Source organism: Erpetoichthys calabaricus, chromosome 16 (assembly GCF_900747795.2).
Source record: "Erpetoichthys calabaricus chromosome 16, fErpCal1.3, whole genome shotgun sequence".
NCBI lineage: Eukaryota > Metazoa > Chordata > Cladistia > Polypteriformes > Polypteridae > Erpetoichthys > Erpetoichthys calabaricus.
In genome coordinates this window covers 4,814,338-4,839,863 of record NC_041409.2, presented here as the reverse complement: position 1 = coordinate 4,839,863, position 25,526 = coordinate 4,814,338, and the positions used below count along the sequence as shown (strand labels likewise).

Here is a 25,526-nt window from a genome sequence, read left to right as displayed (position 1 = left end):
GTTGATGACATCAGACACTGCAATGTCCATTAACACACCCATTGGCAATCTGGAATGGCATCCTGCCAATGGAACTCATGACATGGAGGCGCTCTCATGAGAGAAACTAAATGGTGTTTTGGTAATGCAAAATAAATAACAACCTAATACTGTATTTACAATGTTCTACAAGCAAATCTATTATTGCAAAGTAAATGGTCACAAATGCTCCTGTATAAAGGAAACCCATAATTCCACATATATTTTTCAAAGAAAATTATAATTTAGGTGAAATAAATGTTTAAAGTAAACAGCAAAGAGTGTATACCCAAGAAAGAAAATGAGGAAAATATCAAGGGCCTCATGTATCACACTGTGCATAGAACTCACACTATAACATGGCGTACGGACAAAAGCAGAAATGTGTTTACGCACAAAAAAATCCAGATGCATAAATCTGTGCGTACGCCAATTTCCACGTTAATCCGCTACATAAATCCCGGTCAGTGTGAAAAGTAACGCACGTGCACGCGCCTGCTGTCCCGCCCCAACTCCTCCCAGAATTACGCCTCTTTGAATATGCAAATCAATATAAATAGCCCTTAAGCTCAGCCTTCTGTGAAAAGACAATGGCAAATGCACGGGGGAAAATAGAAGAATTTCAGCGAATACCAAGCGGAGGCAAGGAAAAACGTACTATTTGTTGGTTTAAACAGTGCTATAAACAACAAAAGGAAGTTGATCGAGTGACATAGCATGTCGGAGAAACTCAAAAGCTCAAGTTCACAAAGTCGCACAGTGCCCGAAATAAAAAAGAAGTTGTCACATATCAAAGTCGGCGTGAAAAGGCGAGTTGTAGCCCACCGTCTGAGTGTCATATGAAAGCTTATTAGGGTACAGAGAAAAAAAAAAGGCACACAGTGGGAAAAAAGCACGAAATGTCAACTTTAATCTCGAAATTTCCACTTTAATCACATAGTTTATTTTGTCATTAAAGTTAAACATAATAAACATCATCTTAAAATCGTTTCATTTACTAGTTTCTCAAATCCCATCGTAAAGTAGCACGTTAAATGCTTTTCATTGTATTTGTTCTTCTATGTGCTCTATGTGTGTGAATCACTACATGCTTCCAGGCTTTCTCTTCCTCCGACTTATCACCGAATCCATTACATTCATAATAATACAGCTCTCTGAATAATTAAAATACTGAGATGTATAAGTGATATCATTTTCATGATGATAGGAGTTAAAGCATGTTATTAAACATGGGAACATGGTGGCGCAGTGATTGTTCATGTCTCACGCAAGATGCTTTCTGCACCACGTGCGACCTTCGATGAAATAATTTATTGCAGCAGTACTGTCTCTTTCAAACGTACTAGCCCCCAATTCCTGTCCTTACTTTTCTTTCTCCAAATATCTAATCGCCACACAATCAGCTCTGTAACAGACTGGTTGAGCAGGTAGCCTGTGAGGGGTTGGTCAACGCCATGCCAGAATATCTCGCCCAGCAGGTCCATAGGCATCCTTACAAGGACATGAATGGTCTTTTGGAGGTTCTGGAGCGCCAACTGGTGGTAACCCAACTCGGGGAGTCGGAGAAGGGTGCTCGCGGGGTCCAACAGGGATGCGTTGCCACCCCTGAGCCCACCCGTCATGAGGCGGATCCTCCGGCAAGACCAAGAGAGAGGGTGCCCGCCTCCCCACGCCTCCTTCCCACCTGTCCTCTGAACATCCCGGAGCCAATGGACAGCACTTGGGCCAAAGGAGAGAGGTACTGTGCTCTGTCTAATCCCTTGGCGGTTCCCAATACGGGGGTGGTGTTATTAAATGGACACTCGGTGGCAGCACTGTTTGATCCCGGGAGTAACAGTACCATTGTTGCTCACCGTTATGTTCTACCGTGACAATGGGTGGCTCAGAGAACAGACGTAACTTGTGTACATGGAGAGACCAGATCTTATAGGTCCGCTAAGTGTTACATCTCCTGGAGGGGGAGGCTGAAACAACTGCTTGTCGCTGTATTGCCAGAACCCCCTTTCAGCTTATACTGGGACGACACTGATCGGAGAATAACTACGGTAGAACAAAAACCACTCCCACACCTAGCCTGGGCCTGATTATGGAGGGTCAAGGGGCTCTCCCAGCTGCTCCCACGCCATGCTCTTTGGCAACTGTTGATGACGTAGACAGCCGGGGGGAGCCCTCTTCGGTGATGGACCTTGACCCGGAAGTGCAACCGGGAAAGGCTCCGGGTCAGACTGACGCTGCCTCGGACAGCCCACCTGATCCACTCACTGGCATGCTATGTCAGATACCCTGTAGGGATCGTGCTCCTCTGGTTCCGATTCCCCTTATAGACATTCAATTTGAGAGGATCAGTGTCAATCTAGTAGGACCCCTGGATCCTTCGATGCGAGGTCATAAATATATATTAGTTATGGTCGATTACGCAACCCAGTACCCCGAAGTGGTTCCCCTGCGAACCGCCAATACAAAAAATATCACACGGAAATTAGTAGGGCTTTTCTCCCAACTAGGCATACCCAAAGAAGTCCTTACGGACCAGGGCACACCCTTTACTTTGGATATGTTCAGGGAGGTTGCCAAGTTACTCCACATTAAGCATCTTAAGTCATCCGTTTATCATCCTCAAATGGACGGGTTGGTAGAAAGGTTTAACCAAACCCTTAAACAGATGCTCTGCAAGGTAGTCAGTGCAGACAGTAGGAACTGAGACCAGCTGTTACCCCTGGTACTTTTCGCCTATCGGGAGGTGCCACAAGCCTCTATGGGGTTTTCCCCTTTTGAATTATTATATGGGCGCCAGCCTTGGGGTATTTTGGACATTCTAAAAGAAGGTTGGGAAGGAGAGGCACTCCCCTCCACTAATATATTAGAGCATATTGCACAGTTACGCGATAGATTGGAGAAAATTAGACCCTTATTTAAAGATTACATGTTGAAGGATCAAGCAGCACAGGTGCGGAATTACAATAGAAACACTTCCCTATGGGAGTTTCAGCCGGGGGACCGAGTAATGGTGCTTGTGCCCACTTCCCATTCCAAATTGTTGGCACATTGGCTTGGCCCTCACGAGGTGAAAGAAAGAAAAGGGCTTGTGGACTATTTGGTACACCAACCAAATTGTCGGCTGAGTGAAAGGGTATATCACATCAATCTCCTGAAGCCGTGGGAAGACAGGGACGATTGCTCCGTTTCCGGACCTACCTTCTCCCTTTCTCCAAAACTACTGACTTTAACCTTGGTCGCAATTTGACTTTTCCCCAATGACAGGAGCTCGAACGAGTGATCCTGTCTGTCCCGGAAGTGGTCAATGAAGCACCAGGCCGCACCTCGCAGATTCAGCACGACATAATGACGGACCCGGGGGTGGTAGTCAGGGAACGCCCCTACTGCCTCCCGAAGGCGAAACATGCTGAGGTGGAACTAGAGGTCCAGTGCATGCTGGACATGGACATTATTGAAGAAAGCCACAGTCCTTGGTCAAGTCCTATCGTCCTCATTTCTAAGCCGGACGGTTCATGGAGGTTCATGAGACTTCCAACGTCTCAACCAGGTCTCCAAATTTGATGCCTACCCCATGCCACGCGTGGACGAGCTTCTCGAACGGCTGGGGACGGCCCGTTATTTGATACTCTTGACATGACAAAGGGATACTGGCAAATTCCCTTAACAGCATCTGCAAGAGCATTTAGCACCCCTAGTGGACACTGGCAATACAAGGTTCTCCCATTTGGACTGCATGGAGTGCCAGTAACCTTTCAGCGTCTGGTAGATAGAGTGCTAAGGCCCTGCCAGTCCTATTGTGCCGCCTACCTGGATGACGTCGTCATTTATTCTGGCACCTGGGAGGAACATGTGTTGCAGGTTTATGCCGTCCTCCTAATGCCAACCCACCGCAGATTTATTCCAAACTAATTTTGCATATTTCTATTGCTTATTTTATAACATTTATGATGTTATATTTTTGACACATCTTTCACCATTTTGCTTTTTGTATTATTTTCTTTCAGTTGCTATCATTTGGAGGGTGGTTTCATGCCCACATCCATATTGTCTATGGTTGTCCTTTTCATTGGTAGAAAATAAAAGATGGCAGTGTGATGCTGTAATGCCACATTCATGTATTATCAGACAGATGGTAAATACAAGTTTCCGAGTCAGAAATTTCACACAAACTCTCTATGAACTTGGACCTCAAAGTCTGATAATTCTGAGAAAACAAAGCTACCTGAATTATCTGGGTTGTGTTGTGCTGACCTCTCACCTTAGTCAGTTGTATTAAAATAAAAAATACAACCTGGTTGGAAATGCCATTTATTTGCATTTGGAGTGAAGTGAGACAAAGTTAATACAGTTAGTTTTCTCTATTTTTACAAAAAAAAACAATTTGTATTTCTCTGAAAAAATCTGACTGAAAACCCATATGAATACACTGAGCCAGGAAAGTGAAAAATCACAACTTGGAGATTCAAAAAAACTCTGATAGCATGTGAATGCAGCATTAATGTTTGGGGAATAAATCTTAATACATAATTCGCCAGTCTCCTCACTCACTCACTCACTCACGTCCGTCCGAAGCCGAATGTGCAGTCGCCTTCTGCGCAGCTGCCCGAAAAACCTTACGAGACTGACATTGCGGCAGGCGGCGGATTTACGGCCGCGAAAATTCAAAGAGAAAGGCGACTACGGCCGCGAAAATTCAAAGAGAAAGGCGACTTCGATTAAAGCTCTAGAGGCCTGCAAGGCGATTTCGACTACAGCTCGAGGCCTAATTACGCATTCATTCAATACACCTATATCAGGTTTGTGGTGCTTATACTTATTATATATTATACTATTCCACTCGTGCTCGTTTCATCTTTCGTTGTTGAAACGGGCTCTTTGTCTAGTACTCTAATAAAACAATCCTGTGGTTAGTGACTTAATTCAAGAAAGGTTTTCTAACTGAAAACTTTACCACTGCATTTTGACTATGCTACGTATATTTGGTACTTGTTTTCCTGGCTTTGATAATCAATATTTCTAACTTCTTCTGGTATTTTGATGTTTAGTCTGTCCTTTCCTCACCTTAGGCCTTGCTATTAAAAATTAATTCTACTGATATATCTTTCCTTGTTTAATTCTCCCTTACAAACCAGAGTATCACAACACATTTATGAGAATTCAGTACTCAGGTGCCATTTGAGGAGATAAATCATCACGTACTGAAGAGCGGAGGCCGTCCTTCTGGCAGAGAAAAGGGGTGTGGCTCCTGGCACATGGAAATCGATAGACCTCTAAAGATGCTATGTGCAGGTAATCTTTTGATTGAGTTCAAGAAAGGTGACATTGGTTGATTATCAGTTTGCTGATAATTTAAATGCATCCATAGTAGTCTGTGATGCACACTGAGCTGATTTGTAGGATGCCTTGGATGCCTGGAAAGAGGAAGGTTTCTTGACTTATTCTGAAGGACTAAGGACCTCCAGAGGTTCATTTTCTCTAAGAGTGTTGTTAACTGAAGTTCTGTTTACCTCTTCTCTTCCATTAGCTAGATTTTCTTATAATTCTATTTGTTCTTAATGTTTCTTTGGTTTCTCTTAGGGGAATATTTAGGAAAATTACATAATTTATTTAGAACTCTGTTACTGTACATTTATGCAGATTTGGGTGCTAATGTATATAAATTGTATGGTTATTGACTTTACTGTTACTGTTTCATATTTGTAAATCTGTGCAAATGCTCTGAGCCTATCTTTGATGAAGAGCGTAATATGAGGGTAAAAGGTTTTGGGATCCTGGAACAAATTGCTGAGTTAAAGCAGTAACCTTGACATATTTTCGAAGAATCTGGGTAAAATACTGCATGTGTCATCATCTGACTTTTGTTCTTAATTTTTTTTTGCAGATATTCCTATTTTAAGCATTGTTCTGCGGTACAAAGGTCTGCAATATGCACTTCCTGTTAGTCCGTGTTTGTGGATACAACAAAGAACAGACTTTGCATTCTTACGAGTGTTTCAATCTGATTTTTGGTGACAAATATTTTATTAATTGACTACAACTTTCATCCAATACAGGGGTCTCCAACCTTTTTTCCCTTGAAAGCTACTTTTACAAAATGAAAATGGCCGAGAGGTACTCATGTTTTCTAACGTTTATTCTCATGGTTTATTTCAACCCAAACAAACTGAATAAGCTTGTTTTGCCTGAACATTTACAAAATGTTGGTGTCCACAACTCACATATTTGCATTAAAACATCACAAAAAATTATCTAGTTCACCTGCAAGTGCATTTTGTATGTCTGTATGCATTTCTAATGTATCTCAGAATATTGAATTAAAACATGAATGCAATTCCAAATGCACAGATAGTCCATATTCATTTGTCATTTGGTTCCATGTCACTGTGTCACTTTGTTCACATGTCCAGTTGCGTGTGTGACGTGTTTTTTAGTTAGTCAGATGACTGGCACTGCATGGAGTCAACTAGAGAGGCAGGTGTCTGGTGGAGTGGAGCCACTGAGGTTCACTCTTATGGAGTCATTTCAATGTTCGTCTGTCAGTCGTGTTCTGAACTTTGATTTCATGACATTCGTGTCAGATGCACAGAGATGCGGAGACCCAAACAAAGCAGACATTTTCAGAGCTGCTTGGTGAAGATTCTTATAGTTATCTGGCTCTACTAAGCTTCAGAAATGCTGAGAATGCTGTTGAGACTTTAACTGCACATTATTTTGTAGGTTTACTATTATATAATATATAAAATCCAATGTTTGTCCGCTTTTCACGAGAGAAACGTTAACGGATTTAGATCAGGTTTTTTTCTATAATTTGCTTGAACATTCTGGTTGATTTTGCGACTTCGCTCATTTCGCTATGTATCATAGTTCGCTTGTGGTACCGATTTATTTGCACGAATCCGAGAAACACACAGTGGGACGAGGGGAGGGGGGCCTTCCTCACTGACTCGCCAGCTTCAGGGCATGCTTCTTAACTCCGCTTAGCTAGGGAACGAGAGAACAATTGAATTCAACTTTGTTTGATATTTAAAATAAAGTGTTACTTAAGACTTGATGAGTTTGAGTCCAGATATTCTCTTAAGTGTATGCCATATTGAAAAGATAGATTGCAATTCAGATTGTGGATCGTGATATGATTTTTTGGAAAGATCGCCCACCCTTAATTTGACTAATGAAGTTTTAAAATTTATGTAGGATTCATTAACCCTTTGGCGAGCTACTTGGAAAGGGTTTGCGAGCTACCGGTAGCTCGCGAGCGACATTTTGGAGACCCCTGGTCTAACACTTTGGCTCTAGTTACGTGAAATTATTTTGTTTTTCAAAACTTCCTGAAAGTATTTTGGTTTTCAACATCTCCACTATGTAATTTGAATTACAATTTAGGGGTTTGTTTATTAGATTACTAGACAAAGAGCCCGTTTCGACAATGTAAGATGAAACGGGCACGAGTGGAATAGTAAGTAATAAGTATAAGCACCACAAACCTGATATAGGTGTATTGAATGAATGTGTAATTAGGCCTGGAGCTGTAGTCGAAATCACCTTTCAGGCCTCTAGAGCTTTAATCGAAGTCGCCTTTCTCTTCTCGGCCAGAAATCCACCACCAGCCGCGATGTTGGTCGAAGCCGCCTTTCTCTTTGCATTTTCGCGGCTGTAAATCCACCACCTGCCGCGATGATGGTCAAAGTCGCCTTTCTCTTTGAATTTTTGCGGCTGTAAATCCGCCGCCTGCCGCGATGTTGGTCGAAGTCGCCTTTCTTTTTGAATTTTCGCGGCCGTAAATCCGCCGCCTGCCGCGATGTCGGTCTTGTAAGGTTTTTCGGGCAGCTGCGCAGAAGGCGACTGCACATTCGGCTTCGGACATGCGCAGACGGTGACGGCGCATTCGGCTTCGGACGGACCCTGCCGCGATGTTGGTCGAAGTCGCCGTTCTCTTTGAATTTTCGCGTCCGTAAATCCGCCACCTGCCGCGATGTTGGTCGAAGTCGCCTTTCTCTTTGAATTTTCGCGTCCGTAAATCCGCCACCTGCCGCGATGTTGGTCGAAGTCGCCTTTCTCTTTGAATTTTCGCATCTGTAAATCTGCCGCCTGCCGCGATGTCGGTCTCGTAAGGTTTTTCGGGCAGCTGCGCAGAAGGCGATTGCGCATTTGGCTTTGGACATGCGCAGAAGGTGACTGAGTGAGTGAGTGAGTGAGGAGACTGGCAAATTATATATAAGATTGGATATAAAGATAAATACAGGGTGAGTCAAAATTATGTTAATATTTGAATGGCGGAAACAATTTATTCACAAAACATACTTCATATGTGCAAGATGATTTACAGGAATGTCTCAACCTGTTCGCCATCATGTTCAACACATGTGCCATATGTGGCACATAAATTGTCCTCAAAAATTGTATGTAAGTATATAAATAGCCATTAGTGTTAACCTAATTTTGACTCACCCTGTATACTAGTAACCAAGAAAAATATGTTGAACAAATCATAATCAGGAAAACTGACAGTATTCTTTTGGTTTTCATTTTTAGAAATATATTGCAGATATATTTGGACTTATCTTTTGTGGCAAGCGGCTTGGGGTGGCACCTTTGGGCGACCGCCCTGGTGGCTTTGGGGACCATGGGAACAGAGCTTAGAAGCTCAACCCTATAGGGGCCCATGGTCACTGCCAGGGGGTGCCCCAATGCCTGAGGAGCCCTGGCCCTCAGCACTTCCACCACACCTGGAAGTGCTGAGGGGAAAAAGACCAGGGACACCTGGCGAGTGTCGTCAGTCACTCATTGGGAGGCACCTGGAGCACATCTGGGTGGATATTAAAGGGGCCGCCTCCCTCCATTCGATGGCTGGAGTCGGGAGTGGAGAAAGACGGGGTGTTGGAGGAGAGGAGTGGAGGCGGACCTGAGCAAGGCAGTGTGAAGGAAGTCCTGGAGTTTGGGGAAGTACTGGGGTTGCGTGTGCACTAATTGTAAATAAGAATGTATAATAAACGTGTGTTGGGTGAACTAGCAGTGTCCGCTTGTCTGCTTCCGGGCCATACGCCACACTTTATATTAGAAAATAAAGTAGCTTGATGGCTTGAATGGTCTCCAGTCGTATGTTCGAATTCTTATGTTCTTTTGTTCTAATTTTAAATCTATTGATTTTTAATATAGGATGGTATTCTGGCACAGTAGTTATTGTTGCCGCCTCAGTCTACCCAGGTTTGACTCTTGGCCTACTCTGTTGTTAACATATAATTGCTAAGACTTGAATGTTAGGCCCATTGGCTGGAGTTTTTGATTTTCTTTCCTCCCTTGCCATCTAACCACAGCACATGTTATAAGACTGGACTTTGCTCTTACAATTGGTTGACGGTAAAAACTGCCATTAGTCAACAGTAATGTAATGCATTTATAGTGTCACTAAATTGGCCCTGTATATGAAAGTGAGTGAGTGTGTGTCAGTGGACCATTTAATGGATTGGCTCCTCTCTTGTACCAGCTGCTGCCCAAATAAGCATTGACTCTCTGAAATCATGAGCTGGACTAAGCCGATTCGGTGATGAATGGGTGAACTGGTCAGTTGGTTTTGCTCCAGTCTTTGCACGGCGACTGAAACGTTTTCTACTGTGAAACTATTTTTAATGCTATTTCATTAATAACTGCAACATCAAGTATGATTTCAAGTGCTATTGGCTCAATGAATCTAATTGCTAAGCACAAATCTCGCCAGTAAGCATGTGCTGCTAAGCACACTGAAGTTTACATCCTTGTGCTCTCCACAAGTGCTGTAAATAAAGCCACACAAAGTTTGGGCACAAAACACTCAGTGCCAGGAATGTTTCAGGAATTTTAAGAACTTCCTTAACAAAGAAAAACTCACACACAGATGCAGTAGACGGAGTAAGAGCTGTAATAAATCTGTCACTTGTTCCTCTCCCAGGTTCTCCATTTTGTTTCTGCCATTCCCGACTCCCCACCTACTGTATGTGCTTCTCTGATTAACACTTCCTTTCTTGCCATCTCTCACCTGCTCCCAGTCCAAACTTTGCTAATCTAAGTCCTCCCGCTCCCTAAAATTCAATCCCAACCTGCAGTTTTGACAAATGACAGGGACCTACCCTCCCCCATCCACTTTACTTCTTAGAACGCCCACCCCCCCAAAATGAAAAGGCCGCACAATAGCACAGTTCCCAGTCATGTGATGCCACTAAGCTCAGAACAATGGGCTGCCTCTCTCTCCGACTCTCTCCACCCCCTCCTTTTTGCTGCCTTTCTTTAAAATGAACGGAGAAAGAGGCTGGTGTCACAGCATTGTATGAGACAAATGGGGCAGAATCAGGGGGCACAGGCACAGGGAGTTAATGTGATGACACCGCAGAAATGAACGGACACTTCCACCTCTTGGCTCGGAAAACTGGAATGAGAAAGACACCCAAGGCCTGATCATCATGAATGCAGACACTCACATCCAAGCAACTCGCAGTACTCACCCAACTCCTTGGACCCCTGGCTGTCACTGGCCAGCTCTCCCAACTTCACCAGAGCATCGAAATAGCCTTTAGCAGCAAGTGTTACACCTATAAAAGCAGACATGACTTCAAAATTGTGCTGTCAAATAAACTCACCAGAGGAGGAGTGCAATACAAGACAGTCCCAAAGGCACAAATGATAAGGAAACAGAAAATCAGGTGAGAATGCAAGTCAGCACCTGCTGGGATCTTCTCTATGGAGGTAACAAGCTTCATCAGTGAAAGTCATTCTGACATGATAAGGTATCAAGAGGTGCTCAACTGTTCAGGTTGGGAGCGTGTCTTTCACTTCTCAAATGAAAAGCTCATTTTAGGGTTAGAGTGTAATTGATTCATCCATTCAGCCATTTTCCACCACACTTATCCTTCTCTGGGTTGTGGAGAGTTGATGCCTATCATAGTTACACAGGGTACAATCCAGGAACCAACCCTGGGCTGGACGCCGGTCCACTACAGAACACGCTCATGTGCAGCCCTCAAGTTAATAACACCTGGCCAAGTCAGAATAATATCTTAGATGTGTAAGGAAAAATGACACAGACACAGAGAGAACGGCAGCCACAGACTTAATGCTGAATGCAGCATGCATGTGTAACATGAATATCACAGAGTAAGAGGGTCAGCTCAGGATGGACGGTTGGGAGATGAAGCTAGAGAGGTGAGATGCTGGGTATATTGAGAGAATGATGCTAAGGATAGAGCTGTCAGGCAAGAGAAAAAGAGGAAGGCCTAAGAGAAGGTTTATGGATGTGGTGAGAGAGGACATGCAGGTGATGGGTGTAACAGAACAAGATGAAGAGGAGAGGAAGATATGGAAGAAGATGATCCGATGTGGTGACCCCTAACGGGAGCAGCTGAAAGAAGAAGAAGAAGAAGAATATGAGAAAGACACCTGGTTTCTCTGTTTTGGACAGGTGACATAATAATTGCTGAATTTTGTACACGGCCCATCTTTATCTGTATGGAGCAGACATATTTTCCATTTGGTTGCTTTGGTTTTCCTCTGACATCTCCAAGACATGCAGTTGGATCAAATGGTCACTCTGATTTGTGCCAATATGAATGCGTGTGCCCTGAAGCATACTGGGATTAATACCCAGGGTTACTGGGATGTAGTGAGAAAATCATTATATAAATGTAAAGAATTATTATCCATCCATTATCCAACCCGCTATATCCTAACTACAGGGTCACGGGGGTCTGCTGGAGCCAAACCCAGCCAACACAGGGCGCAAGGCAGGAAACAAACCCTGGGCAGGGTGCCAGCCCACCGCAGGGCAGAATTATTATTATTATTATTATTATCCATCCATCCATCCATTTTCCAACCCGCTATATTCCTAACTACAGGGTCACGGGGGTCTGCTGGAGCCAATCCCAGCCAACACAGGGCACAAGGCAGGAACCAATCCTGGGCAGGGTGCCAACCCACCGCAGTATTATTATTATTATTATTAAATACCTCTAATGGAATAAGCACCTCCAGAAACTGGTTGGATGGATGGCTAAACAGAGTAACTAAGAGTAATGGTAAGTATCAGCAGCAGAGTAAAGAAGACTAATAATATCAGAACATAATCTGTTTAAATAAATGAATATCATAAAAATGCAAAAATACCATAATATGTGAAAAAATATATACATAGCAGAAAGCAATAACATTCAATGAAATAAGTAAACATAGTGAAAACAGACAGCACAAAAATTAAATGATACTCAGAAATCAGGAATATATTGGAAATTAATAAGTCTTACAAAAATGGTCACGTTAACATTATAATAGAAAAGTAAAAGAGTATAATACCGTATAATAAACTAATTGAAGTCATTTATAAGTAAACAGGTACTTATTCACCAAATCAAGTTAAAAAAAACTAAGAACTGAAAACATATAAACAAAAATAAATAAATGCACAAAAGATAATATCAAGAGAAATGTCTGTCAGTCAGTCAGTCAGTCAGTCAGTCAGTGTCTAACCCACTTAGTCCTGAGCAGGGTAATTGGGGGTGCTGGAGCCTATTCTAGCTAGCACTGGGCACAAGGCAACAACAAACCCTGGATAGGCTTGCCAGTCCATCGCAGGGCAAACACACACACACACACCAAGTATACACTACAGCCAGTTTAGTATCGCCAGTCTTGTAGTATGCATGTCTTTGGACTGTGGGAGGAAACTGGAGCTCCTGGAGGAAACCCATGCAGACACGGAGAGAACACACATATTCCACGCAGGGAGGACCTGGGACACAAATACTACCACTATGCCACCATGCTGCCCTCTACAGAAATATAAATAACTAAAATAGCAAAAGTAATAATAATAAAAGAGTAATAATAATGAATTGAAAAGCATTAACAGAAAAATTATACATAAAGAACATAGCGTATACCCAGAGAAATGTAAAAGACATAATAATCTAAATATGATAGATAGATAGATAGATAGATAGATAGATAGATAGATAGATAGATAGATAGATAGATAGATAGATAGATAGATAGATAGATAGATAGATAGATAGATAGATAGATGAAATATTCAACAACTTTTGTTTATGTGAAGTTCATGGACATTGACAGTACAGTGAGTCATTGTGACAACTTACAGTATTTGGCTAAATAGTGTACATCAATTCACCAAAAGGCATCAAGGATTTTACAGTCTTATTTAAGCCCGGTGATGAGAAATTTTATAGTCTTGTACCACTTGCCAGTAGGCTAGGCATGACAAATAGATTGTTTTTACCGGTGATCCCTGATTATGATGACTACTCTAATGTAATAGTATGTTCAAAAAATGACTGGACGGTTGAAATATACTCAACAAAAGTGGATTGTCTTCAGTGTCAGAAATAGCTTCCACCCCAGCCCTCAGACTGCCAGCTCCACTGTGGGTTGAACACACAAGCAAATCATTGGAATGAGCTGAAGAAATGTGGCATCTGTGTTATGAGAAGGGATACAAGCCTAGACAGGGTGCGCATGTCAGACCTTTTACTGGCTTCACGTAACATTTTTGAATCTAGTTAACCAATTCAGGATTACAAAGCCCTTCTTGGCAGCACTGGGTGTGAGCCAGCCCTGAATGGGACGTCACTCACATATAGCCACTATACTTCCATGAGTCTGATTTAGAATTACTACTCATATGGGTCCAATTAATTTAATAAATATTAAAGGGATGAAAAGCCACACTTCTACAATGAGAAGAAAACTTGACACTGACAGAGTCCTCACACTAGATTTACATTTAGAACGGTGGATCTAATAACCACTAAATCACATTACACCACACCGTGGACCATCTACTATACCTACAAAAAATGGAGTACCTGATGAAAAATGAAAGCACACACAATGAAACTCTACACTGAAGGTGCCCATGCACTGGATTTAAACCTGGAATGGTGAATGCACAGCCTCTGCAACTCACTAAGCCATGCTGATGATCATCTGCTAAACAACTCTGAATGGGGTGCCAGTTAGTTTTAGGGCCACAAGCACAATCAATAGCACACCAAGTCTCTTCACATTTGCCATGACATTGTGGAAAGAAATCCGACTACACACAGAGGAAGACCAATGCAGAGAGACTGGTCAGGATTTGTGCGGTGGCAGCAAATTCCACTGTGCAACTCCTAACACTTTTGTCCATACATCCATCCATCTTCTAAACCTGCTTAGCGGGAGCAAGGTGATGAGCCAGGGCCTATCCCAGCAAGCATCACGCAGAAGTTAGGAACAATTCCTGAACAGGGTCCCACTCCAACACAATGTGAACACACACACACGCACACACAACAGGCTTCAATTTAGAACCGCCAATTCACTTAACGTGCATGCATGTCTTTAGACTGTGGAAACCAGAGTACCCAAAGGAAATGAATGGACGCGGGGAAAACCTGTTTTTTGAACTTTTGTCTCCTTGTTGAGTTGCAACAGTGCTACTACTGTGCCACCATGTCACTTTTTTGTAATATACAAGTAATAGATAAGGTAATGGTACCGCTGAAATCTCTAAGGCTCTGGATGAACTCAGGGTAATGTTTTCTGATCAAAGAAACTCCAATGACCAGCATGTTTGAGAAGACATTACACTTGGGGAGTTCACATGAACATTACGGCAGAATGCCAGCCATCCTCAGACCACTGTGGCAAGCAGACATAATTCAGGAAGAAATAAAACTTCACTCTTGCCAAAAAATTTAGTCTCTGCTTCAAAATGATAAAAACTGATCTTGGGTTTTGGGGAATCGCTTGTTTTGTGTCTGTTCTTGTCAAAAAGCTGGCTGAATAAGGAAAGACTGGGCAGATAACTATGGAAGCAAACAACACGCATTTGGCGGTACACTCTGTGTAAAGGAGCTACATATTTAATGATAACTTGATAAAAAATGAGTAACTAATTCACAATGGCTATGTATTCTGGGTACTGATAGAATACTGGAGTATTGCCCCCAAAGCATGACACTTCATAAGTCTTCAAAGATTACATCTGTATATTTTCTAATCTACTCAATTCACAAGTCTCTTCCAGCAGTAGGGTTCAAGGGATGCCAAACCTTTGTGACCACACACTGACACTGATCTATCTAACCCGCCTACAGAGTTCAGTACCATTTGACACCTGGCATCTCTGGATTGGGATGGGGTACACTCACCTACACTTAGTTATACTGGGCCAGTTTAGAGTTAACAGTTAACTTTAAGAAACCAGAAAATCTCATGGCATGTGTTGTGGGAGTCAGAGTTCTATGAGGAAAACCTTGGAGATCCTGCAGAATTTACAGAGAACGCCTGGGGACAGCAATGCTCTCTGTGGCTCCAGGACATCTGCTATTAGAAGGCCTCAGACCTTCAACAAGATATGAATTCCTTACCTCTTTGCACACTTCCAAAAATGACATTTATCCCAAATATGTGTGCTTTGGCTGAAGGCCGTAACTCCTGCCCACTAAACTGACACATTTAAGGCTGTGGCTCAGGGCAATCCTCACTTTTCAAAAAGGTGTGTTGCTACCAGATATCTGAAAGTCTTCATTAGCTACCTAGCTACCCACATAAAGATGTGAGACAGTATGCGCCAGGCCACATCCAGCCTCCGCTGTGGTATAAACCCGTCACTCTTGAGTATTCATGAAAATGAATGTTGTGTTCATAAGAATCGCTTCAGTTTTTTGTGTCTGACATCTCTCAAGCCACCGGTACAAGAAAAACCACACTTTTGATGTCTGGTTATGCAAGATGTTGAGCTTTTTGTAGTTCCTTCCTATTTTGGTTCTCCAGCCCCAATAACCCTCATTTCTACACCATGTTTGGACCATAATTTAGGCAGGAATGTACACCCTTATGACAGAGTAAACCAACATGTGTCTTCAGCAAAAATGATCAGAAGGAGTTGAAGTTGTACAAGCCACATCAACCAACCCTAGGGGTTCACCCCCAAATAGGATATGAGGGGTCAAAGTTGCTCCTTTTCACCAAACTTTGAAAAAAAGTTTGGCCCTGCAAGGAAACCCATGCTGGAAGTTACACAGAGACAGACACAGAGACACTTGGAATAAGCAACCAAGTAGTGTGGTAGACTTTAGGGACTTTCAAAAGTCGACTTGATGTTCTTTTGGAAGAAATAAGTGGATAGGACTAGCAAGCTTTGTTGGGCTGAATGGCCTGTTCTTGTTTAGATTGTTCTAATTTTCAGACTTGGATGCTACCGTAACATAACATTCTCAAACTTAATCCAGTTTCCAGGACCAGAGTCTATGGGGCAGGAGCCAATGCTGGATGAGGTGCCAGTCACAGCCACACACCTGCCCTCGGGCCAATGAAACTAACTTGCGTTTCTTTAGCATGACATTTTTAAACTCTCACATTTAACTCATTTTTATAAGAGATACATTACCCTTTATTATGCACACATAATGCACTGCCCAGTCGGTCATGTTCAAACCCATTTAACCCAATTCATTAGAACATTAGAACACTCTAGACGAGAACAGGCCATTCAGCCCAACAAAGCTCGCCAGTACTATCCACTTATTTCTTCCAAGAAAACATCAAGTCGAGTTTTGAAAGACCCTAACGTCTTACTGTCTATCACACTACTTGGTAGCTTATTCCAAGTTTCTATCGTTCTTTGTGTAAAGAAAAACTTCCTAATGTTTGTGCGAAATTTACCCTTAACAAGTTTCCAACTGTGTCCCCGTGTTCTTGATGAACTCATTTTAAAATAACAGTCTCGATCCACTGCACTAATTCCCTTCATAATTTTAAACACTTCAATCATGTCACCTCTTAATCTTCTTTTGCTTAAACTGTAAAGGCTCAGCTCTTTTAATCTTTCCTCATAATTCAACCCCTGTAGCCCTGGAATCAGCCTAGTCGCTCTTCCCTGGACCTTTTCTAGCGCTGCTATGTCCTTTTTGTAGCCTGGAGACCAAAACTGCACACAGTACTGAAGATGAGGCCTCACCAGTGCATTATAAAGGTTGAGTATAACCTCCTGTAACTTGAACTCCACACATCGTGCTATTTAATCTAACATTCTGTTAGCTTTCTTAATGGCTTCTGAACACTGTCGGGAAGTTGATAGCTTAGAGTCCACTATGACTCCTAAATCCTTCTCATAAGGTGTACTCTCGATTTTCCGACCGCCCATTGTGTATTCAAACCTAACATTTTTACTTCCAATGTGCAGTACTTTACATTTACTGACATTAAATTTCATCTGCCACAAATCTGCCCAAGCCTGTATGCTATCCATTAGCCTCAGGCACAAAGTAGGAGACAGCCCTGGAGGCAATCACAGGACCCACTCATGCACACAGGGCCAGTGTAACCTAACCGGCATGTCTTTGGTAACATGGGAGGACACAGGGATAACAATAACCAGAGATGTGGAATTTGAACCCAGGCCACTGAACCCAGTGCTGCCCTATTGCCACTTGCTATTACAGTAAGTTTATTTCATTATTATAACTGAAGAGCAGGTTCTCACTCTTATGCCATTGTGACTCTCAATCAGATTATGCGAGTCTTCTAATGATACGTGATGTTCCCTTATGATTACTGAATGGACTGCACTTGGAAGCCATACTCACATTTATAGGTGTTATGTCTGCTTATATGATTATCTATACATTAAATAATGAAAAGACATGTTAAAATGTACATATTTCATAAGGGTAAAGAACTCAAGCCAAATGAACTTCACTCATAAAATGAGAGAAGCTGCTGCTCTGTGAAGTGGCAGGGTCCCGCCCAAGTCTTATTCACGTCTTGTGCTCCTTCCAACCAGGATTTGCTCCCATCCCCTGGGAAGCAGAGGTTCAGAAAACTGACGGCTGCAAATCGCTGACGTGAGCTCAGCGATAATGAAGACGGCCGCTTTATTGTGCCCATTCATGCACTGTAGAGCCAAATCAGGGCATTCTCAGTACTCGAGGCAGCCTTTCACTGCATTCCCCGCATGGCAGGGCCATGGCACCCAGCCATATTTTGATCAGCTGCTTGACCCAATATATTGCATCTCTTTCTTTCCTTTTCCCATGTTTGCAGTTAAACAGTGAAATAGTTACAAAAGCAGGCAGGTTTTCCCCAGATCTGAATGGGTAAAATGGGGCAGAATGTGCAACAATAAAAAAAGAAAAAATAGACAACTTCAGTGGTCCAAATCAGCCTCAGCTCCACTACTGCGCCTCCATTCTCACTCCATGCTCTCTACTTACCCGTCAAAGCTTTCTCGTATTGTTTCCCCATGGTGACAAAATTCTTCAGACTCGGGTTGAACTGCTCCAGAATCACCTGGAAGGAAATTTACAACATGAGAAAGATCATGTCACACTCGTCCTCTGGCGGCTGACAATTTCACGCCGTGCCAGTTGCCCACTAAGTTATGCATGACAGTCTTGTCAGATCCAGGGGGGCTTTTACAAGTCTGAACAGCGCCAGTCACAGCTGATGGCAGATCAGTCACCAGGCTGTGCTGAATGCTTTGCCGGCACTGCTGGGGAGCCCTTGAGACTTAAGTGGAAATCATGTAAGCGCACCAACACTCCTGTAGATCTGTGCCAGGTGGGTTTCACGGTGTGGGCTGAACAGAGGCTCTACATTATCAAGAAGAACACATACCATTGTTAATTGTTTTCAAATTGCCCTCATTTGAGAATACTGCTCTGCTTTCCTGCTTGTTTAGCATAGCTAGTGTGCTCATACCCAGAAAGAAATTTGTCATTTTAATATTTCAAATATCAGACACAGTTTTTCTTGATTTTTTTGTCTAAATGCTTCAGTTGATAAAACGCTTTCTCAGATTTCTGCAAGACGATCCAACCATTCAGTCCTAACTGTGGGGTAGCCTGCAATTTGATGTTAATACGTTTAGCGGAGCCCATGAAAAGCACTATACAAAAATGAATTGAAATGAAAAAAACAAATTGAGTTCTGGGATATGAATATCGGCGGCACGGTGGCGCAGTGGGTAGCGCTGCTGCCTTGCAGTTGGGAGACCTGGGGACCTGGGTTTCTTCCCGGGTCCTCCCTGTGTGGAGTTTGCATGTTCTGCCCGTGTCTGCGTGGGTTTCCTCCCACAGTCCAAAGACATGCTGGTTAGGTGGATTGGTGATTCTAAATTGGCCCTAGTGTGTGCTTGGTGTTTGTGTGTGTCCTGCGGTGGGTTGGCACCCTGCCCGGGCTTGGTTCCAGCCTGTTGGCTGGGATTGGCTCCAGCAGACCCCTGTGACCCTGTGTTCGGATTCAGCGGGTTGGACAATGGATGGATATGAATATCCATTCCTTCATTTTCTGACCTGCTTATCCAATTCAGATTTGCAGAGATGCCGGTGCTAATTAAATATCTTTTTACAACATCTTTGCATCTATTCATACAATTCCTTGCTTATCCAGTTTAAAATTACAGGTGCAAGGTGGGGACCAGTCATGGATGGGCTTCACAGGGCCCAGTCCCGCAAACACACATTCACTCACATGGACTCAAGTTAGAGTCTTAAATCAAACTTGAGAAGACCCCACAGACATGGGGAGAATATGCAGTCTGTGATACAAAAGTGAGGGGACAAGGCTGCAGTGTCAACATGCATGTTAGGTTCATCTTCTACAACGAGTGCATGTCCGCCTCGTCATAAACTGGTGCAGTGCTGGTGTCTGCTTTGTGCTCAGTGCTGCCAGGATAGGCTCTGTCACCTAACAAAATGATATATGGATCATTTACAAAAACAAATTTGAGAAAAAAATGTGGCGTTAACACTTTGGACTTCAAACCCTGAGCTTGCGGTACATTTCACATGGTAAACTTCCTATAGACAACTACTGGGCCTCCCAAGGTTTCTTCCATTTTTTTTTACTAGGGTTTTTTTGGGGATTTTTTCCTTGTCTTCTTAGAGAGTCAAGGTTGGGGGGCTGTCAAAAGGCAGGGCCTGTTAAAGCCCATTGCAACACTTCTTGTGTGATTTTGGGCTACACAGAAATAAATTGTATTGCATCTGAACCAAGAAAGCCAGATCTGTGAGACAGTCATACTAACCACTACAACATTCATTTTATTAACAGCAATATCAATTTATATGGAATGTGTTGATCGATTTTCTAAACTGTTCAGCGTCAATAGGTCTGGAGTGTATCTTGCAAATATTGAGCACAAGGCAGAAGTCAAACCTGGTGGGAAGGCCTGTCCATTTCAAAGCACTCTCTTGTGTACACCAACACTCACACCGTGCCAGTTTAAAGCCAGCTGTTACATTAGCATGCAAATCTTAGGGATGAGGTAGAAAAATCCACTCTGGTAAATGTGAACTGAAAGGCTCCCATTATGAAAATACACTACACTGAAGAGAACATTAGATGTTTATCCAGCCATCTATTTAGTAAATTTCCAGCATTGTCAGACAGACGGTGGGCACCTTCCTTGGAGGGGAGAGTTACACACATTTTCTAATATAATATTACTTAATATGTTTGATCCTGCTTAATCCAATTCAGAGTTGAAACAGATCGGAGTCTGCATTCAACCCAAGCTGGAAACATCCCTCGACAGGACACCATCTCAGGGCCCATTACATATAAACACCCACACCAGGCCATTATACTCACCAGTAAACCTAACCTGCATGTCTGTGTGGATGTGGGAAGTAAACCAACGCAGACACAGATAGGACAGGCAAAAGCCACACTAACAAACCTAACATATCCATTGCCCAATACGTTTAAAACAAACCACATGCATTAGAGAAAGAGATAAAAACACTGATGACACCATTCTTTAAAACATGAATATGAATCATATCGTGTCTTAGCAATCTTCTTGGAAGTTGGCAGTAGCGTAGCGTGGGTGTCAGCTGCCCGGGGCGGAGGAAAATTCCGCCGCCCCCTTATTTAGGTATGGTTCAAATTTTTACAAGATATTATTATTATTTATTGTGAAATTTTGCCGCCCCCTAAAAGTGCCGCCCGGGGAGGGCCGCCCCTGTCGCCCCCACTACGCTACGTCACTGGAAGTTGGTCTCTCTTTAATGTAGCATTTGCCATAACTATACCCTCTATTTCCTTTTTGGCCACTTCTTCAGTCACTATATTGAAATGCACTGTTTTTAATATATGTGTATGTGGGTAACAATTAAGTAACCGAAGTAACCTGAAAGTATCATTAGATTTAAGAGAATTTAACATCATATCCTAGGTTTATTGTATCTGGACTGTACTATCATAAGATATCTCAATTTTAACCTTCACCACACCACTGCTGGGGGGGTTTGTTTTGATTTGGATGTGCCTTGTCTCTTGACATGTTAGAGGACTGGGACTCTGTGAAGTGTGAACTACTGTCACTTGGGTGGGCAAAATGGGGGGCAGAAGAGAAATAGAGCAAGCTACTCCTTATCTATCCCTTTTACCCCCACAACGGTAAGTGCCAACAAGCTCCTTAGCCATAATACCTGGTAATAATGATACGACATCAAGGTTAAAACTAATTTATGAAATAACACAGGACTTTTACTTAAGATTACAAAATGTCCTCAAACATTCAGAAACAGTGAATTTTGTAACCTGGAATGTCAAAGGTCTCAATCACGACGTAAAGAGAAAAAAAAAAGTATTCTGCCACCTAACAAGCCTAATCGGGTGGGGGTTGAATTCAGTTTTGTTAGCTTTTGTCTCTCTTTGTTTCTGCTTTCTTTTTTAACTTTCTATTTTTTTTAATATGGCTATTAAGTCCTTTGTTGTATAAGGTAGACTTGATTGCATGCAACGTTATTTTCTTCAAATAAAAAAAGAAAAACACATAAAATTATGCAACATTTAACATTTAAATATCAAACCATGGGCTTAAATAAGTGCCAACACGTTCAGTTCCCTGTATCTTTCACATTTCTAAATCTGTAATGTCAATGGAGGTAAATAATATAAGGTTACCTTTCAACTGCATACAGCTGGTCTCAGCACATTCAATAGTATGCTGACTGACTTAAAACATCAAATCATCTTTTGGAGCATTTTATAAAGTGGGTATTTTTCTTATTTTAAAAATAACTTTCGGATGAATGACTTGTGTGAATGAAATATGAATATACTCACATCGGCTCTTCCTTATTTTGTTTTTGTCCCTCACCTGAGCACGTTAGGCTAACTGAACTGCTGTGCCTCATTCAACACCAAAGGAGAGTTAAGCAGATTTGTACTCCTGTGGCTCCACTCACCTTATACACATTTTCAGTCATTTTGTTCACTTCTTCTGAGCGGGACATTTTTTGGCAGCTCCCCCGTATCTCCAGTTTTCTGTCTTCAAATTACAGTTCTGTGTATCACTTGGTTGTTGTGCCTTCTGCTCTTAAATCAAACAAATTATTTCTTTGCTCAAAAAAAAAAATGCAAGAACAGCTGTGTAGTTTAAACCACGTACAAAATCTACCTCTGTTGAAAGAGTCTACACAGCCTCAAAGTACGTAAAAGACAAACCAGTTGTCTCTTTGTTGTCAGATAGTACAAAAATCTAAAGAGCTAAATCCTTGACGACATTAGAAAGTCAAAAGCTGCCCTATAAAAGATGAATGTTTCTATTAGTTCTCTTTTAGGCTGCTTGCACTTTCAGTTTTTAGATGAATTTAGGTTGGGTACAAGCTTAGCGTTCATTCAAAATGAGTTGTTAGGAGCAAAGCCAGGAGATTAAAAGGATCCAAGCGATGACATTTCTTCTTTTGCCACATATTCAGTATGACAAAGATGAAATTTCACTTCCTCGACCCATAAACTACAATTCATGACCAGTCTGGGTCTCCTTTTCTTTTCTGGCATGTCCACCCTTCACCTTTTACAAACACTTGTTGCAGGGATTAAACTTTTTTTTTTAAACTTTAATTTTTAAATATATCAAACTTGTATTGCTTGCACATTTATTTTATGCAGGAGAAGGCTCCAGCATATCAAATAATTAACATCCTCAACTAGGTAGTCACCAGCTAAATCAATCCTATTTAAATTCTGCTGTTATCGGCAAAATACTACTTTTTCATGCACAATTAATACGAAGTTTCAACAAGTTAATTTAATAAAAAAAAAATCCCACTACTCCCATCACATTTTAACCAGTCAGTTGTTAGTATTTTGTTAAATGTACTGATAGGGGCAGCATGTGACACACTATTAAAAAATATATATGACTTCTTAGGTGTTAATTACTATTACTGAATGCAATGTTCTGTGCTGGAGACTTTATTTGTATGCATTTATGCAACAAATAATTTTTCAACAAGGTTTTAAGGTCCATTCCAGTTTGTATTGTATTGCATTTATGGGATCCTATGTTTATCTGTGCGCTGCACTAATATTTATTGTACAGTATGTGCTTCATATTATCTTCATACGTGTCAAAAGTCTATGGAGTGATTGAAGGTATCAGTAGTTACTGATGCTTGTGTAACACTCCTTGTGCAAACGCACATCCGGGTGCAATATGCAAATTTTGGCACGTGTAAGGCACTCTGGGAATGTATACAAGCCTTGCGTGCTTTTTGACAAGTCAAAATATTTGTTATTGTTATATTTTACCCAAGTTAAATTCTCGTATGATTGATGCTTAATTTATAACAGGTTAAGTTATTCTGGACAAGACTTATAGCCAAAAGAACTGTAAGTTAAGTTTACAGTCGCTCAGATGTACCGCCTGTAAATCACAGAGCGTCCCGGTGCGTGTGTGTCCCGGACAAGTCGGTTCCTGTGTTGCGTGCGACGCTGCTGAAATTGGCTCCAGCTCCCCGCGACTCTACAAATGGATTATTAGATGCTCCTATGTATACAGCCACCTTTCCGTCTAAAATCCAGCTTGCTGTCTTTTCCCCCTCTTTTTGCAAATTTACCGGTTTCTTCACATCATGTCCGTCGGTCCTATAAACACACTGAAACGCCGTTACATCGTGTATTTTCAAAGTCCACGTAAAACGACTGCAAGAAGACAAAGAGAAAAAAGCCGTAGCTTCAGTGCTGCCGGTAACTGTCCCCCGTTCAGTTTTATTCAGTCCTAGCTCTGAGAATGGGGGATTCCGTTTTATTTAACCTCTCTGTTCATCTTCGCATTTCTTTATTTCTGGCGACGGAATGGTGAAAGTGATCGCTAGACATAAAATCAATGGATCATAATAATAGCAACGGCGTAAAGAATAACCGTTATTTCCTCCACTCTGATTTCACAGATCTGTCGTCGATAGCTGATCCGCGAGGTCGACTTCACTTTTTAAACCCCGACCCCGCTCCTCCACGTTCCAGCTAGCAGTAAGAATCCCAGTGATCGATGTTGAAATCTCCTCAAAGAGTCCCCTTTCGTCCAGTCTTCACCCTGCTTGTTCAGCCCTGCCCGTCTCCGGCTTCTTCTGTCAGGAGGAATCCGGTGTTTCGCTTCGTAATTAGCACTGATGAGAACAACGCCTGTCACAAGCTGAGCTTTACAGTCCACCTCGCACTCAGCAGAGCGCCGGACGAGCGCACTTTTCCCAAAGTTGATCCTAATCCTCAGTGTCGCTGCTGCCGCCGCTCCCCTCCCCGTCCCGTTGATCTGCGCGTCTTGCCCGTGCGCAGTCGCGCGCTGCCTCCCTGAATGCCAATGAAGCGCGCGGCGGCGGCGCCTGGTGCAAGTGGAGAGAGGGGGGTGCGTGGGGCGGAGTGGTATCAGGAGGGGAGGGGAGAGGGGAGTTATGGGGGAGAGAAGGTCCAGTCGCTGCCAGCAGTATATCATCTACCCGGCGACCGGGACAAAAGGATTACAGCGCCCGGGCAGCCAGTATCCGCCCCCCGGCCCTCGCACTTTAATCTCTTTTAGCACGCTTTTAAACACCCCCCACCCCCGTGTCTCATTCGCGTTTTCACCTACTCTCCTTCCCCCAGCTCTTTTAGATAACCCCCTTCATTTTCACTTGTTCATCGCAGAATGATCAGCCCTCCACTCGCTCATTCTCTCACTCGTCGTTCGCCCTTTCATTCTCTGCCCCAACTCCACCTCCTTCACAATAAATCACCGTTGCTTGGAGGCCCTAAGACCCCTAAAGTGACCTTCTTGAACACGAGCTGTCCTTTAAATGGCCCTCCATTCGATAGCCTGTTTGCATTTCCCTGGGGTGCCACCTCTGTCAAAGGACCACTGCCAATCAGAAATTGGGGTAGGATAATTGAATTACGAAGCCGTAAACCCGCAGGGATCGCCGAGCACATCCACCGACTTCCTCCCGCTGATGTTGTTGCCTAGCGATCGCTTTTCAACCTCGCCGTGAATGAAGAGGATCCGCACGTGAGGCATCTAGTGACAAAAGCCCCAAACTACAAACATAAACGGCAACTGCAGCTCCGTTCCCAAGTTTTTGTTTTTTTTTTGTTTTTTTTTGAGGCGAACAAGAGGGGCATCTAGCGGTAAAAACGCTTAACGAGACCTGCCACTTCCCTATTGGGCACCGGTTCAAGGACTCCGGCGTGACTCTGTGTGTTCACACTGTGAAGGACAT

The 25,526-nt window shown here is 42.7% G+C and overlaps 1 protein-coding gene across 1 annotated transcript in view; it reads right to left on the bottom strand.

Annotated features, from left to right (window-relative positions):
* Positions 1 to 23,110, bottom strand: part of zgc:158689 (uncharacterized protein LOC791177 homolog) — a 60,727-nt gene extending 37,617 nt beyond the window's left edge. The window contains exons 1-3 of the mRNA XM_028821882.2: positions 22,239 to 23,110; positions 18,255 to 18,330; positions 10,488 to 10,574 (exon numbers count right to left, since the gene is read on the bottom strand). Coding sequence (XP_028677715.1) covers positions 10,488 to 10,574; positions 18,255 to 18,330; positions 22,239 to 22,286 — 211 coding nt within the window. The 5' untranslated portion in view covers positions 22,287 to 23,110. The remainder of the gene's footprint in view (positions 1 to 10,487; positions 10,575 to 18,254; positions 18,331 to 22,238) is intronic.
* Between the last annotated feature and the right edge of the window lie 2,416 nt (positions 23,111 to 25,526).